Source organism: Leptonychotes weddellii, chromosome 10, assembly GCF_054177405.1.
Source record: "Leptonychotes weddellii isolate Sample4059 chromosome 10, ASM5417740v2, whole genome shotgun sequence".
Classification (NCBI taxonomy): domain Eukaryota; kingdom Metazoa; phylum Chordata; class Mammalia; order Carnivora; family Phocidae; genus Leptonychotes; species Leptonychotes weddellii.
This window is the reverse complement of record NC_138378.1, coordinates 94,188,134-94,204,936: the sequence shown is the minus strand read 5'-3', so window position 1 is coordinate 94,204,936 and position 16,803 is coordinate 94,188,134. Positions and strand designations below refer to the sequence as shown.

The 16,803-nt window shown below is 38.1% G+C and overlaps 1 protein-coding gene across 4 annotated transcripts in view; it reads right to left on the bottom strand.

Annotated features, from left to right (window-relative positions):
* THUMPD2 (THUMP domain 2 tRNA and snRNA guanosine methyltransferase) overlaps window positions 1-16,803 on the bottom strand; it is a 37,857-nt gene that overhangs the window by 9,833 nt on the left and 11,221 nt on the right. For 3 of the 4 annotated variants that reach the window (XM_006728035.3, XM_031036782.2, XM_081796875.1), the window contains 5 exons: window positions 15,579-15,656; window positions 13,492-13,544; window positions 11,668-11,755; window positions 4,273-4,344; window positions 3,674-3,788 (listed from right to left, as the gene is read on the bottom strand). In XM_006728035.3, coding sequence (XP_006728098.1) covers window positions 3,674-3,788; window positions 4,273-4,344; window positions 11,668-11,755; window positions 13,492-13,544; window positions 15,579-15,656 — 406 coding nt within the window. The remainder of the gene's footprint in view (window positions 1-3,673; window positions 3,789-4,272; window positions 4,345-11,667; window positions 11,756-13,491; window positions 13,545-15,578; window positions 15,657-16,803) is intronic. The other variant, XM_031036786.2, reaches the window with a different exon arrangement.

Here is a 16,803-nt window from a genome sequence, read left to right as displayed (position 1 = left end):
AAAACACTCAACTGTCTGTGGTAAGCTTCTTATTCCCTATTTCCACATACTCCACATACACCTAACCCATCACTTCCCACATTTCCTCTTGATTCCCCAAATGGGCAGCTTGGCAGCTTCATGAGTCTTGCATAATATGGCATGGGCCACAAGACATGTGGCTGGAACACCAGGGCCCAGGCCAGCAAGGGCAGGATAGATACTGGAGAAAAACCCACACTGATATGAAAGAAAATGCAACCACCACATTATGGGCAGCTTCTGGGTGTACTGAAAAAAGCATGCTTTACTCCTACAAGGGCTGAAATGAATGACACCTGAGAACAAAGCACAGCTGTTAACAATAAGCTTGTTATAAACTCTCACCGAAGTAATGTGTGACAGACTATAAAATGTCTAATTGGAAGTGAAAACATTCCTTTTTTCACCTGTCAACAATTTTGTCATTTTAATTAACTTATACATGTGTTTCTTTTGCTCCAATCTGTATATATTACAGCTCTCTGTCTTATCCTAGGAATGTATATATATCTGTGGATTAACAAAAAACAAAGCCTAACCAATGACTAATTAGTTCCTAAGATAGCCTGTAACATAATACTCGTCTGGTTCCAAACTTTCGTGATAATTAAAACTTAGGAATAAACACAAGCAATTTCTCCACATTAAAGGATCATCTCTTTTTATACCAGTAGAAAGTTACAAAGTAAACCTTACTAAAAAAGTAGAAAAAATACAGTCATTAAAGCACACAAAGAGAACAAAGACCGTGATTCTGCAGAAACAAATCATGATGGGAGTATTACTAAATTCCTAGACATATCCACGTTTACAGAGGTCTTCAACCGTGCTGTGTGTTAGGCAATGTACTCAATGTGCTTATGTGATAAATCTCCACCACAGGCTCTATGAAATAGGGATTATCTTCATACTGTAGACGACAAAATACAGAGGTCCAGGATTTTGCTGAAGGCCACACACTGGAGAAACAATGGTGGAGTCAGGATTTATACTCGGTCTGTTTGACCCTGAAGTCTCTGCGTGCTCTTACTATAGTAAAAAAGGCGTGAGATCCTCACACCTGTCAATGTTGAACAAGGGACTGATTCATGGGTCTCAACATTCTAAATTGTGTTTATGATTAAAGCTTTTAAAGGTGAAACCGAATTAGTGAAGAAAATAAACACTTGGCTCTAGCTACAATGTCCACCTCTAAAGTAAAGATGTGTAATGAAGGGCTAATTATTAGACAGTTGATACTGGGCCCTATGTACACAAGATATATATGGTTCCCTCTAGGCTGAAATTTAATGTTAAAAGGTTAGGATGATGAAATAATTTAAAATAGATGGCTTATTCTTTCCTCCAGAAAGTTACTCTGAGAACAATTCATAAAAGAACAATCTACAAATGACATAATGTGAAAAATGTTTCATCTCACTAGTAATTGAGGAAAAGTTTGAAAAATGTATCAAATTTCTAGTTTTCCAGACTGCAATCCTGCAGTAAGATGATACTATCTAGCCTCAACAGTGGTTTAGGGAAACGTGCCCGGCTGACTGCCGCTGGTCTGGGGTAAAAGCTAGCACAACTGTGATTCTCAAGGGCTCTCCTCACCCCCTTCTCTAGCTGTACTCATTTCCTAGGTGATCTGGATTTAAATGTTACCTACACTGACAATGCCTCACCTCGCCCCTACACTCCAGATTTGGGTATGGGGCTCCTAACTTGCCACCTTCTCCACTTTGTGCCTAATGATCACATGGAACTTAACAGGCCCCAGAACTCCAACTTGCTCCCCAGCAGTTTTCCCGACTCAGTGAATGGCAACCCCACCCTCCAGGGGCTCAAGCCAGGAAGTTGAGTCATTCTTGGTCTTTTTCTCACATGCCACATTCAACCCAACAACAAATCCTGCTCATTCTACCTTCAAAAATTAAGTATCTGACCTCTTCTCAACACCTCCATGAATAGCACTTGGGCCCAAGCCACCTCATTTCTGACTGGATTAGTGCGACAGCCTTAACTAGTTTCTTTGTTTCCTGTTTCCATCCTCCCTGCTATCATCTATTCTTAACATGGCACTTAGAATGATCCTTCCTTTATTTGCCTACTTGGTGCCGTAGATAACCTTTTGTTTTCAACACTTAAAAAGAACAACAACAATTGAACCCCTTTGCTTGTTTTTGTTTTTTCACTTTAAGTGAAATCTTATGGAAAATGCCCCCCACACGAAAATAGATAAAAATGGAGTTGGAAGCATGGCAGAGGTCAGACAGACCTCTGGGTATTTCCTTCCTGACACCTCAGAGGCAATCTGGAGATTGTAAAGGGTTTGAAAAACAACTACTCTGCAATAGCTGAGGAAGCCATCCCAGTCTTCTTGAAAGTCCCGCCAAAACAACTTTCTGAAAGAAATTAGAGTTCATGAAAGCTGATTTTAGCCTCATCATCCATTGGTTTCCTCTAGAAACCTGTGTCTTATGCACAGAGTCCCATTAAAAACCTTGACAGAGGGGCACCTGAGTGGCTCTTTGGTTAAGCGTCTGCCTTCGGCTCAGGTGATGATCCCAGGGTCCTGGGATCAAGTCCCGCATGGAGTCTGTTTACCCCTCTGCCTCCCTTCTCCCCCCCCACTCGAGAGTGCACACTCACATTCTCTCTCACAAAAATAAATAAAAAAACTTTAAAAATGAGGGTGCTTTATTATGTATTTATGCATAAGTCACCCTAATATTTTCTTCTTGATACTCTACTACTTTTCCACTACAATAAAAAATTAAAAAAAACCATTTTGTTCCTCCAGATTATAGGTTTAACACTATGACAAATGACTAATAGTCATTTCTGATTATTGTCATTCTTTAACATTCTACGTCCAGTCCATTGGCTGGGACCATCTACTACCTATTTACACTGTGTCAAGAGACTACCATTTTCTTAGCTGGAATTAAATATGCTCAGTTTTTAAGGGAGAAAGATGTACTAGAGGAAAGGAAAGAAATAAGGAATGTGAGGCTTGTCTAAAGTCGTCTAAATACTATGGGTCTTATGGATATATTATTTTGGTTGGACTGAGCAGAGTTGATTTCTAATCACGTTTGTTATTGCTGATTCCCCATCAGTAAAAGGCTTCCCTCTACCTCACAGGGTGACCAACTGTCCTGGTTTGCCCCAGGCGTTCCAGTTTTAGCATTGGAAGTACTGGTTTAGCAAACAGGGATGGTTGGTTGCCTCGCTCCTATATACCACAGGAATACTGTCCAATGTGAGGCAAGGGAAAAGTAAGATAATTCAGAACATTTCAGTTTATCTGAAAGAAATGCAAAGTTTTATTATTATTATTATACTGTCCTCTTCATTTTATGCCTATATTAAGTGACCCCTGATTACGATGTGAGAAATGGTTTAGATACAACAAACACATCTTAAAAAGGTATTTTCACTTAAATGCTTAAGGAGACCAAATAAATGTTGTTACTAATAATGAATCTTTTGAAAAATAAGTTATAATTATACTACTGGAAATAAATCAAGGATTAGCCCCACAGATATGTTACAGGGTATGAACAAGTCAACCTTTATATATGGAAAGTGAATTGTTTAATATTATGATTCTAAATATATTTACATATGTTCATTTTCCCAAATGTTTGCATTTTTAATATCTTACCTATAACAGAAACTTTAAGTAACTCAATTCTATCCTGAAGGCCTGCAGCTTTCAGATTATCACATGCACCTAGTAACTGTGAGTCACTGACGTCAGCACCCACATAATACACATCCTATGAGGAAAGAAAGTCATATTTTAAGTATGAATTAAACTACCGGACACTGTATGTAGTTAAGAAAACCTACTTGCTTCTTCTCAAATAATTAAAATGAATTTAATAGATTTGTTAATTCAGGTTAAAACAAATTTACAGTATTTCTTTAAAATGATATTCAATAGCAAAAAATGAGAAGGATTTCTTAATTTTTAAAAACTATCCATATTTTACAATAACAAATGTCTAAAGAATTTGGGGATTAGCATAATCTGTCATGACTAATCACTGAAACTGCTCACATTTTCCTAAACTTAATCATAGTATTTTAAGCAATTTAATTAACCCATCATAATCCATTTTGACAACAGTAAATAGTAACTCATGTAATCAAAGCTAATAATCCTAAAAAGACAATCTACTTGTAAATAATTGGGAAGTGAATATACATATAATGATTAAAGTAAATATACTGCTTGGTTCATCAAACTTTAGAACTTACTGGCCATTCTTTAGCAGCTTCCAAAAGTATCGTTCCAAGTCCACACATTGGATCTAAAACAAATGCACCAGCCTACAGACAGAAATATTGATTTGGTATTACTCAGCCTATCACAAATATGTATTATAAAAGGAACCTAAAACTTGAGGAATCCACATTTCAAGAGTAATGATTGCTTTTTACACTCTATTAGGAATTTCTGGTGGTTAAAGCCATAAGGCAGGTGTATGCTCGGCATGGATGAAGATTAGGAAGGTCCCTGGTGTGGCCAAAGTACAGTGAGTGCGAGAGAAAATGTGGTGTTCACATGAGAGGTAGCTGGGCGAGTCTCAAGATGCACTGGGTTATGCTGCACGTAGGAACAATCCCTGCATCTTAGAGTTTGAAAACAATATACAGCTCATGCTACATCCCCACAGTAGGGCATCTGGGGTTTCTGCTTCTTACTCTGGAAGCCAGGCTCATGAAGTGGGCACCATCCAGAGCACTGCCATGACTGTGGCAGAGGGGAAAGAAAAGCATGACAAATGAGGTAGTGGCTCTTAAAGGTGCCATCTGGAAGTGAGACACATCACTTCCATGGCCATTTAACTGGCTGAAGCATGTTAGTCACACGACACACACAATTTGAAGGGGTCAGGAAAGTGTAATCCTATTTGTACCTGGGAAAACAGGAAACTTGGAGAAAAAAGGAATTACTCCCATTCTGGGGGAGTCACATTATGTCACATCTTGTAGGTACTGCAAGGATTCTGGTTCTATTCTGAAGAATGGGAAACTACTGGAGGGTTCTGAGCAGAGGAGTAACATGACATTTACACTTCAGAGGGATCACTCTGGTTGCTCTGCTGAGAATGGACCAGAGAAGGGTAAGGGTGTTAACAGGGAGGCTAGTTAGGGGAAGTAGGCAAGAGATGATGGTGACTTGAATTAAGAGTGGTTTTGGTAAAAGCGGTGAGAACTGGTTAGATTCTAGATATATTTTAAAGGTGGAGCCAATGGACTGGACGTAGAATGTTAAAGAATGACAATAATCAGAAATGACTAAAGTTTTTGACCTGAGCAACTGGAAGAGTTCCCTGTTCCTGAGATGGGAAGAGATGGGAAGGAGAAGCTTCGAAGAGGACAAGAATACAGTTCTGGACATGTTAATTTTGAAATACCTTTTAGACCAAGTATGGACGTCAAGTGATTTGTTGAACATATGGGTCTGGAGTTCAGGGGAGAGGTTCAGGCTACAGATATAAAGTTGGGAACACTCAGTGTTAGTCATAAATGATATTTAAAGCATCAGAACTAGATGAGTCATCTAGAAAGTGAGAGAAGTTAAAAAAGAAAAGTCTATGGGTTGGACCCTGGTGATCTCCTAAGTATAGACGTTGGGAGATGAAGATTCAGCAATGCATCCTGACAGCAGCACATACTCATGTAGGAGGAGAACTAGAGTGGTGTTCCAAAAAAATGTGGAAAAAAACATTTCAGGAAGAAGAGTGATGACAGTATCAAAGTGCTAATAGGTAAGTAAGATGAGCAGTGTCAGTGGAGTGCTGGTGATGACAGCCTGATGGAAGTGGGCACAAGAGAGAAGGGGAAGAGAGGAAGTAGCGACACCAAATATGGACAACTATTTTTAAGAGTTTTTCTGTAAAGGGAAGCAGAGAAGGAGCATGTGGGTTCAGGAACGGGTTATTTTCTTAAATTGCAAGGTATTAAATCAAGGGTACATGCTGTTGGGAATGTGTAGTAGAGAGGAAAGTCCTGAAGTAGGCATGAGGTAATAGAATACAGGAAGCAAGTACTGGAGTGAAACAAGGACAGTTCACTTACTGCAATGATGATAACACAAAGTATGTGGGCACAGACTCCAATATGTTGGTAGATTTGGTGAGGAGAACATGTTGAAGTTCTTTTCTGATTCCAATATTTAAGTCAAATAAGAAGCAAGGGAGTGAAAAGTGTGGGCAAGGAAATGACTGTAATGGTAGAACATAGAATCCAAGCTGTGAAGGAGGGGTGAGGACAGGTGGTAAGTAATGGACAATGGTAAGGTCAAATGACTAGAGGCCCCAGGGGTTAAGGAACTGTGTGGTAGCGTGCTAGAGGAATTGAACAGGAAGGAAAAAGAGGCTAAGAGCAGGATTCCTGAAATTGAGATTTTTGGAAGGTATACCCTTCTGGGTATGATAGGGTCCAGGATATGACTAGGGTAGATCATTAGAGGTAGGGAAACCAAGACGCTAAGGGGTCAGGTTACAGAGTGGACATTGAGATCATAAAGAACTATGACAGGAATAGTGTTTTATACTCTCAAAGAAATGATAGGAAGAGAGGTCTGCATGTGACTGGGATAATTTCATGGCATGTGCTTCAAACGCACAGAGAGGTTCTGGGCAGAAAGAGCAATGAGGAGCAAGCAGGACACCTACCACCTCCAGGCCCATGGTCCCTTGATATGTTTACAGAGGAAGCAGAGTGCTCAGTGGACAGCCAGGTTTCAGTCAGAGCCAGAGGGCACCTAATGGAAAGAAACATAATGTCCTTCAGAAGAGAGAGAGAGAGATTTTCCTCTGGGCGGAAATTCTAAGGAGAGTATTCTATGGATGCCCCATGAAGGGGTGGTAAGTAAAAAGAATAATGATCTAAATGACAATTTAGTTAAAAATAACAATGGTATGACAACTAATTTTTATTAAGATCTTAGTATGTGTCAAACACTGTGCTCTTCCTTCCCCCAACATGGTCCATGCTCCATGGTATAATCTGACCTTAAATATCTTTAATGTCTTTATGTTACCACAAGACCTTCTCTAGCTATGACATTTGGGTACCTGGGCAGATGTAGACAAGTATTTCTGTATGCTTATGTTAATAACTAAGACTTAGAGAACTTGATTTTCCTTGTTCGGATATGTAGGAAGGAAAAGAGTTTGTGGTAAACATGAAAAATATCTATCATCCTCATGTTCAGATTTCACTGTTAGCGGCACTGGCATACCCAAGGTTGGATGCTGAGATCATGTACACTGTGGGTCGCTATAATGAAGGATAGTTGGAAGAAAGGCAGGCAGGGACAAGGGGTTCCTGCCCTAAGAGGAAACCACCTTAAAAGGATTTTACACCACCCTGGAAGGAGCCCTCCACCGTTTCTCATGGGATAGGTAGATGACAAAAACCTGACTGGGTGACAGGCGGAGGGAGGGTTAATCAGATTAAAACAGTCTGCCAAAAAGCCCATAAAAACCCCTAGATCTAAACTGGCAACATCTTGGGTCCCCTCCCTCTTTGGAAGCTTTCTATTCTCAATAAACTTTGCTTTGCTGCCCACCACTCTTCATCTGGTCTACCTCTTCACTCTTTGAAGCTGCGTGACCAAGAACCACAGGCACTAAAGGAAAAGAAATCCTGTAACAATTACTAAACTCCTCCAAAACAACTGTGCCTGCTACTTCTTACGTGCTTTAACAGACTTCCTATGCTGGTGGTCACATTTAGAGAAACAATTCTTACTCCAGGTTCTAACAAGGCAAACTCACAGTAAGGAAACATTTTATCTAACATTAGCTTTGGATATTTTAATTTACTTTCTACTTTTCTGACAAATGGATGTTTATGTCAAGATAAAGGTAACATTTCAAACTTGTATAAGGTGGTTATATAAATTTATATTTATATAATATGTATATATATACACATATATATAGTTATATAGTTATATAAACTGTGGTGAGATCACTGGCAGTTTGGTAACCATAACTTCTCTCCTTAGACTAAAAGAAATTTGGACTAAAGATTAAAATCAAATAAAAAAGAAAATCGTGAATTCTGGGAACATGATAATCTTAAAGTAGCTTTCTTCTTTTCTCTCAACTCCAAGCTATTATCTTCCCCTGGGCCCAAGTGATGCTCAGACATAGAGGCAGCTAGGGGCTAAGAGAAAGCCCTGGGCTTCATTTGGGTGCCAGAAGAAGGAACTGGTATGGGGCCTCTCAGCCGTGGCTGGGTGGGGGGTTAGAGACCAGCACTGGAGCCCAGAGGGGAAAATCATTGGAACCGGGGAGAATCTGGTCTTCAGAGATCTACAGATCTGTAGGGAGACCAGTGAATCAAAGAGCTTTCACCTAGAAAGAGAAAAGTTTTCCACATGGCTGACAGATTCTCCTTACACTGCCAAGCCCAGTGGCAGCAGAGATCCATGTGCCTTCTACCATTTATAGGATTTTAGCCATTTAAAATATCTTAATAACCACAGTTGAGTCCCAGTGAGCCACCAAGAAAATAATGGCACATCCAAAGGGCACAGGTCCATGAGTAGCTAGAGAGTAAATAGGCAGAACACTCAAAACATGTATCCAGTGAAACAGAACTCCTGGGGGAGACAGATAAGTATTGCAACAAAAGAACGAAGAGCTTCTAGAGATATTCAAATGTAGTGTGCACACACAGAGAACTTTTCAAAACTAAAAAACCGTGATTTTTAAGCTAAAAATTCCGATGAATAAAGTAGAACTTTGACTCTTGTTATAGCTTGGAAGATTATGTTCAAAAATAACTCAAAACGAAGACCCAAAATATAAAGAGATGGAAACCATGTGAGAAAGGATAAACAACTTGGAGGATAGCTCCAGGAAGCTTAACGTGTTTATAATTTCAGAAGCAGAAAACAAAGTAGTGTAAGGTAAAAAAGTCACTAAAGCAAAAACAGTTGAGGCAATAATAATTAAATAAGTAATGAAAGAAAGAGTGCCTGAGCCAGAGAAATGATAATTTTTATAATTATTATATATTCCAAATAATTATTATAACTATAATTATTATTGCCATAGCAGCAGTTAATACTTAAACACTTTCTATATGCCATGCACTGTTCTAATCACTTAATAAATGTTAATTCACTTAATCCTCACATGATCCTAGGAGCTTTTTTTTTTTTTAAAGATTTATTTATTTTAGAGAGCAAGCGAGTGCATACGCGGAGGTGGGGGGAGGAACAGAGGGAGAGGGAGGGAGAGAATCTCAAGCAGACTCATTACTGAGCGTGGAGCCTGATGTGGGCCTCAATCTCACAACCCTGAGATTGTGACCTGAGCCAAAATCAAGAGTCTGACGCTTCATTGACTGAGCTACCCAGGTGCCCCCCTAGATTATTATTTTCATCTTGCAAATGAGAAACTAAGGCACAGAGATATTAAATATCTTGCCTAAAGTTTCCCAGTCAGTAAGTGGTGGAGCAGAATTAGAACTCAGGCAGTCAGATACACCAAGTTCTGGGCTGAATAGAAAACACACATATGTAAGTATATCCTGCTAGTATTCCTGAACTTCAGAGGATTTTTTTTTCTTCCAAGATTTTATTTAAATCCAAGTTAGTTAACATATAGTGTAGTATTGGTTTCCGGAGTAGAATTTTGTGATTCATCACTTGTATATACCACCCAGTGCTCATCACAACAAGTGGTCTCCTTAATGCCCATCACCCATTTAACCCATCTCCTGAACTGTAGAGGATTGAAGAGAAAAGTCTTACAAGCCTCCCAGCAGCAAGAACAGGCAGCTATACAGGAAAAGGAAAATCATACTGGCATGTATATTGTTCATCTAGAACACAGGAAAATAAATGGCAACAGGACAACATCTACAGACCTCTGAGGGAAAGGGACTGCCACTCAAGACTCTTACATCCAGCCAAAACTGGTATGTATCCCAGGATGAAAAACAAATTTGAGGATATATAGTAAGTTCAGACAGTGTATTATTTGGATACTACATTTGAGAAAATTACCTAAGACTTTTTTTTTTTAAAGATTTTATTTATTTGACAGAGAGAGAGAGACAGTGAGAGAGGGAACACAAGCAGGGGGAGTGGGAGAGGGAGAAGCAGGCTTTTTGCAGAGCAGGGAGCCCGAGGCAGGGATCATGACCTGAGCCAAAGGCAGACGCTTAACGACTAAGACTTTAATCAAGCAACAAATAAACCAGAGCAGAGACCTCAAACAGGGAAAGACAAAGTGAAGAACAATGGGGAGGAGTGATACACCTTGCAATACGTCTCTGTGTATTTCTACAGAAAAGTGTGTGTGTATACACAATTAGAGCTTAGTGATTAAGGACAGGCTGTTTAATGTAAGTGCTAAATAAGAACTTTTGAAACAGAAGGGGCGTATTTCAAGGGAAATTCTGACACATGATAATTTAGTTCAATCTAGTCGTTGGGGATTGATAGTTGAAGGGTATAAAAATGTTACAAAGGTCTCATTGTAGGGAGGAGTAAAGGTGGGTCAAGAGAAAAGAAGAAAAGCACTCTAGAGGCCTCATATTAGGATAGGGAAGAGGGTAAGTTTAGAGTGTCTTGGTGGTAAAAACAGTGTCTTGAGAGAGGAAAGAGTTGATATCTTGTTTTAAAGTAACAGCAGAGTTCTATGTGTTTCATCAAGAGAGATGGGAACAGGAACCATTAGTAGAAGAGAACAATAAAGTATAATCTCCAACCTCAAGGACAGCAATGAAATGATTATCAAGTAACTTGATCAAACTAGCAAAAAATAAAACTTAAGAAACAGTGTAAGAAGTTATAAACAGAGTAAAATAGGAAGAATATAATCAAGTATGTCTGTCCTAATACTGAACTCTCACTGGAAAACAGAGACCATCAGAGTGGATAAAAACAGAGCTGTGTGTTTGTAAAAAAACATATTGAAAGCAAAGTTGAAAATAAAGCAGTGGCAAAGAAATGCAGCCAATGCAAAGAAAAAGAAAGGAATAAAAATATTTAATAAGACATGAAATTTAAGTTTAAACTCACTAATCAAGATAAAGAGAACTTTATGTTACAATAAAAAGGCACAATTCCTGATGAAACAATAAAAGTCATAAATGTGCATATACCAAACTAGACAGCAGCTAAGGCAACAACTAGCAAAAGTGCAAAAACTTAAAAATATAAATATAGTAATCTAATGAGATTTTGAAATACCTCTTTCAGAATTATGCAGATAGTAAAACAGTAATATAGCAGACATTCCTTGACTAAAAAATAAAATGATCTTCTTATGTCCACAGAACACTTGCAAAATCTTGGTCACAGAGAAAAACTTAAAATTTATGTAGAGGTTTTATAGGCCATCTGATTGTGACATAAAAGATTAGAAATGATAAAAATGTAGCTATCTTTGGATTCGGCTTTTTCATAGCCAAAATACTCTCAGAAGTTCAACAATATATAAAACCATATCACTGTAGCAGTTCATAAATGTAAGGGCAACAGAAAGAGAAAGAAAAGGATAGGAAAAAAAGAGAAACAAAAAGAAAGGAAAAGAAAGCAAGCAACCAAGATGTCCACCAATCAGTTGATTATGCAAAGGACCTTGCTATTAAAAAGAAAGCAAACATTTTCCTTACCTTAATTTCAGCGAGAGAGGCCATTGCCCATGCTATGGTAGATCTCAGGCCTGCTGTCTTGATGTAAGCTCTGCTGGCTAAAGGAACCCTACAAAGAAAAGAACCTGATGGTAACCCCAGTATTACTGTATGGTAAAGAAGATCAGGATATAAATAAAAATGATTAACCTGTTCACATCTGTGACTCACCTTAACATATTCATCTAACATACAGCTAAGTATCTGCTAAGTTACAGAATATTTTAATCTTATTACAAAAATACCTTATCCAATCGGCACCTTGTCTAACCAGCCAGTGTGGTATTTCAGAAAGGTAAATTTGTGGGGCGCCTGGGAGGCTCAGTCAGTTAAGCACCTGCCTATGGCTCAGGTCATGGTCCTGGGGTCCTGGGATCGAGCCCTTTGTCACTGGGCTCCTTGCTCAGCAGGGAGCCTGCTTCTCCCTGTCCCTCTGCCCACCTGTATTCTCTCTCTCTCAAATAAATAAAATCTTAAAAAAAAAAAAGGTAAATTTGTTGGACAACTGAAATTTAAACTCTTAAGTGTTTGACTTATAAAAATCTAATCACATAGGTAGAAAAAATCTTTTTCAAATGTTAATATACTTTCCTGCCTTCCCATATGGAATATATGGGAATTTTTCTTGCTGATCTGGAGTCATCAAGAGGAACACACTGTTCTGTGATATGGATGTACTATGGGAAGTAGGGCTGAATGGATGCTAACCCTTGAAATCTGTTTTCTAGAAAAAAATCGCTTTTGTAAATTTGTTCTTTGCTCATTTTCATCTTTCTCAAAAGATGAAATGAAGCATGACATTGCATTGTCTAAAATAATTTATGGAACGAAGAGCTGAAGCAGACATCTGCCAAATGAGTTCACTGGCCTCCATTATGTATCACTTCATACTTTATCCTCTACCTCATCACTTTTATTATCAGTGTTTCCAGATTTGATAGAAGTTTTCAAAATATTATTTCTATCTTTCTAATGCAATGAACAAGAAAGCTTGAGAAAATCTATTACAATAATCTTAAGCATTCTTTTTTACATCCTGGCTTACAGATGCCTAAATGTGAGCTTAGAGTTAATGGGGTATTCCTATTGAATTTTTATAATCTTTAAAAATATTCCATGCCTAGAATCTAGAAAAAGGGTATCTAAATCACATTATACTATGTAAACAGGGATGTGCATATAAAATGTTTTGAAGAATGCCAACAACATTTACATGCTTCCAAGGAACTGGAAATCACTATTTTCATCCAACTAGCTCTTTCTTCCCAGAGCATCCAGGAAAGTACCTGTTATATGATAAGTATTCAACAAATATTTTGGAATAAGGAAATGAACCATTTGCATTTATTATCATATAGTACCCTGAAAGATTAGAGAGATACCTGAAGTAGATTTTAAAAACTGGAAATACTCTCCCACAATAAAAGAATAATGGCAATAAAATTTGTAGAATGTTCAAATGTGAATTTTAAGAACTGTGCTGTATTTTCTATTTCAATAAAAACTCCAGATGCCAACAGACTAAGGGCCTGTGAAAATCATTTAATAATAGAAATAATTAGATATAATTTTCAGTATGAATCACAATCAGTGAATGATTGTAATCAAATCTTTTATAGCTCTAACTGGCCAGATTAAATCATAAGCATTAAGCACCAAGAAAACACTGGCTCAAGTAAAGAACTCAAATGCTTTGCCTTTAGTCCCGTCTGTTATATCGATGTTTCATATTATAAATAAGAACATAAAGTTCTTACTTTTACAAACTCTAAGGGACAAACATGAAGCTTAGAGAACAATATCTACCTGAACACAGGGATTCCCACCACAGAGTAAATGTCATTTAGATGTATGAAGATCTGAAAGAACAAATAGAGAAGTTAGAACAGAACAGGAAATGCATTACCAAATGTACTGACAATTTGAAAACTTCCATTTTGAAACTATGTTTTATTTTTAAATTTACTTTGTTTTTTATTTTTTACATAATCTATATTTTAATAAAAAAATCTAAGGCCTTGTTTATCATGGAAAGATGTTCCATAATATTTTTTTCTTGAGCAGAGACAAAGTAAATTTTTAGTACATTCCATAGAAAGATTCTGAGGATAATTCGGTATACAAGGTATATGGACACTCATGTTCTGAAGAGATCTTGAGTTCTTTCTTCCCAGAGATTCTCTGAATTATCATAACTGGATCAGACTCTTTAGCATTGTGGGTTAGAGAAGACTTCCTGAACCCACCTTAATTCTAACTTCAAATAAGACTTGAGGTCACACAGGACCATCACAGGCTACATTTCCAGGGTAACAAAATTTTCTTCAGGCCAAAGATATCATAGCAAGGGTGACCTTTTCTCTCTCTACTATCTGTAGGTGAGCTTCTTCCTTTCTACTACCCTTCTTCTGTTGGGCCATAAAGAGGATTTAAATGTCTCAAGTTATAACTAGTAGCTCAATTAAATTTTAAAAGTTAGAATCTTACTTTCATAGTCTGATGAGGTTTATGGAATATTCTGACTCTGCTGTTTGACCTCAAGAGCATTTGATCCCTAATACTTTGACCCCAAGGTTATTTTCACTGTATAGTTTAATCAGAATTACTCCAATATTGACAAATTTTTATTAAGAAAAGAATGACCTGGAATGAACTCCATTTAGTCAATTTAAATCCTTGATCATCAAAGCTAAACTTTCCAATGTTTTGGATTATTCATTTTAGCAAAAGTATTAGGATTCTTTTCTATTTAAAATCGATACTCAAGAGTTAAGATACACTGATATTTTTTAAGATTTTATTTATTCATTTGAGACAAAGAGATACAGAGAGAGTGTGAGCAGGGGGTGAGGCAGAGGGAGAGGGAGAAGCAGACTCCCCGCTGAGCCGGGAGCCTGATGCGGGGCTTGATCCCAGGACCTGGAGATCATGACCTGAGCTGAAGACAGACACCCAACCATCTGAGCCACCCAGGTGCCCCGATACACTGATATTTTTGTATATCAAATGTTATTAAGACTAGCTTCTCCCACTATAAAATTTTTTCTCTTAATTTTGCTGAACAAAATTTGTTTTAAGGTTTGATTCTTCTGTTAATTTTGGTCACAAATTTTACTGTGTGATTCTACTGTTGACAATTATGTTAATAGCTATTATTAATTACACTAAATGGCTGATAGGAATTAAATTAGCTATACTTATTTAGGCGCTAAGCTATGAGAAAAGTGTAATTTTGAGGCAGTGATATGGGGCCAAGGGGACATGGGGAGATGGGAACCAGCAGAGCACAAGATGAGAGAACTGGAAAGGAGAGATGGAAGGAGGACACCCTCATGTCAAAACATTCTTGAGGTCAAAATATTTTTCTTTTTCCTTTTTTTTTTTTAAGATTTTATTTATTCATTTGAGAGAGAGAGAGACAGAGAGAGCACAAGCTGGGGGAGAGGCAGAGGGAGAGGTAGAAGCAGACTCCCGGCTGAGCTGGGAGCCCTACCTGGGGCTGGATCCCAGGACCTGGAGATCATGACCTGAGCTGAAGGCAGAGGCTTAACCATCTGAGCCACCCAGGCCCCCCAAAATATTTTTCATGACAGCAGTGAAGAACTGCTGCAGACAGCATCTCTGCAACCTTATAATAAATTTTTAAAAATTCAACTGTGACAAAACAATTCCATCCCAAAACATCTTATTTGGATAAGACATTTTCAAAGTGAAAAGTACTAGTAAAATTATCTGCACTATTCTACTGCTAAAGAGAAAACAGACTGCTGGATCCATAGAGACATGCTTTTTAAAAAACTCTAAAGCAAAACTGAAAAGTACAGTACAGATAGTTGACCTTGTCTTTAAACAATTAGGTTACAGGCATATAAAATAAAACAAACATTCAGTACCTCTAAATTTGGATTCCTCAAATCTGCTTTCCATCCATACTGTTTCATAAGAGCAATTCCAATTACTCTTCCTACTTCCTGAAAAAGCAGAGAGTTATAGAAAATACTAAAAATGAAAATTTTACATTTAAATGTAAGCAAAAACTAAGAGTATGAGTCAGACTACCTGATGGTAATTTAGGGTTACAATATTAAAATATGGCATGAAAGCATTTTCTGTTGAAGGCAAGAAGGCTGCATTTTACCTCTTCCACCCCCAACATAGCCTATGGCATTGATGTCTACTTATGTGTAATCTCTATTCTTGTAATAACCAGATCATGAATCGATAAAAATGATCATTGTGGGTTTTAGGAAACAGATGCAAGGTTAAAGATGAACTATTTGAGCTACTACAATCCTATGTGTTTACAAAGTACCAGAACAACAGCATTAGACTCAATCTTTAGGGTCTGATTTTAAGGCTGACCAAAGGACCCAGATCTGTGCTCTTATATCATTGAACTTTGTAAGGACCAAGTGATGAAGTGTTTTGAAGGACACTGTGGTGTTCACTCTCCCCTAGATAGTTGAGACTTTGAGTGTATTCGTGTCTTTGCAGTCTGGGTCCTGGTGACAATCATACATGCAAGGCGTAGTGTAGAGCAACCAGAACTGAAGAGAAACCCAAAAAGCTTAGGACAATAATATTAGGATTTCCAAATGTAAAGAATATCTATGAGGGCGCCTGGGTGGCTCAGTTGGTTAAGCGACTGCCTTCGGCTCAGGTCATGATCCTGGAGTCCTGGGATCGAGTCCCGCATCGGGCTCCCTGCTCGGCAGGGAGTCTGCTTCTCCCTCTGACCCTCCTCCCTCTCGTGCTCTCTGTCTCTCATTCTCTCTCTCTCAAATAAATAAATAAAATCTTAAAAAAAAAAAAAGAATATCTATGAGTTTAAGGAAACTTTGAGGGAGAAAGTAAAAAAAGGAGGTCATTACATGGAATGGCATGCCATTACTCTTAAGCATCTAAGGTAAATTGAAAAAGGAAAATGCATTTTTTTTTTTTTTTTTTTTTTTTAGATTTTATTTATTTACCTGACAGAGAGAGACACAGCGAGAGAGGGAACACAAGCAGGGGGAGTGGGAGAGGGAGAAGCAGGCTTCCCGCGGAGCAGGGAGCCTGATGCGGGGCTCGATCCCAAGACCCTGGGATCATGACCTGAGCCGAAGGCAGACGCTTAAC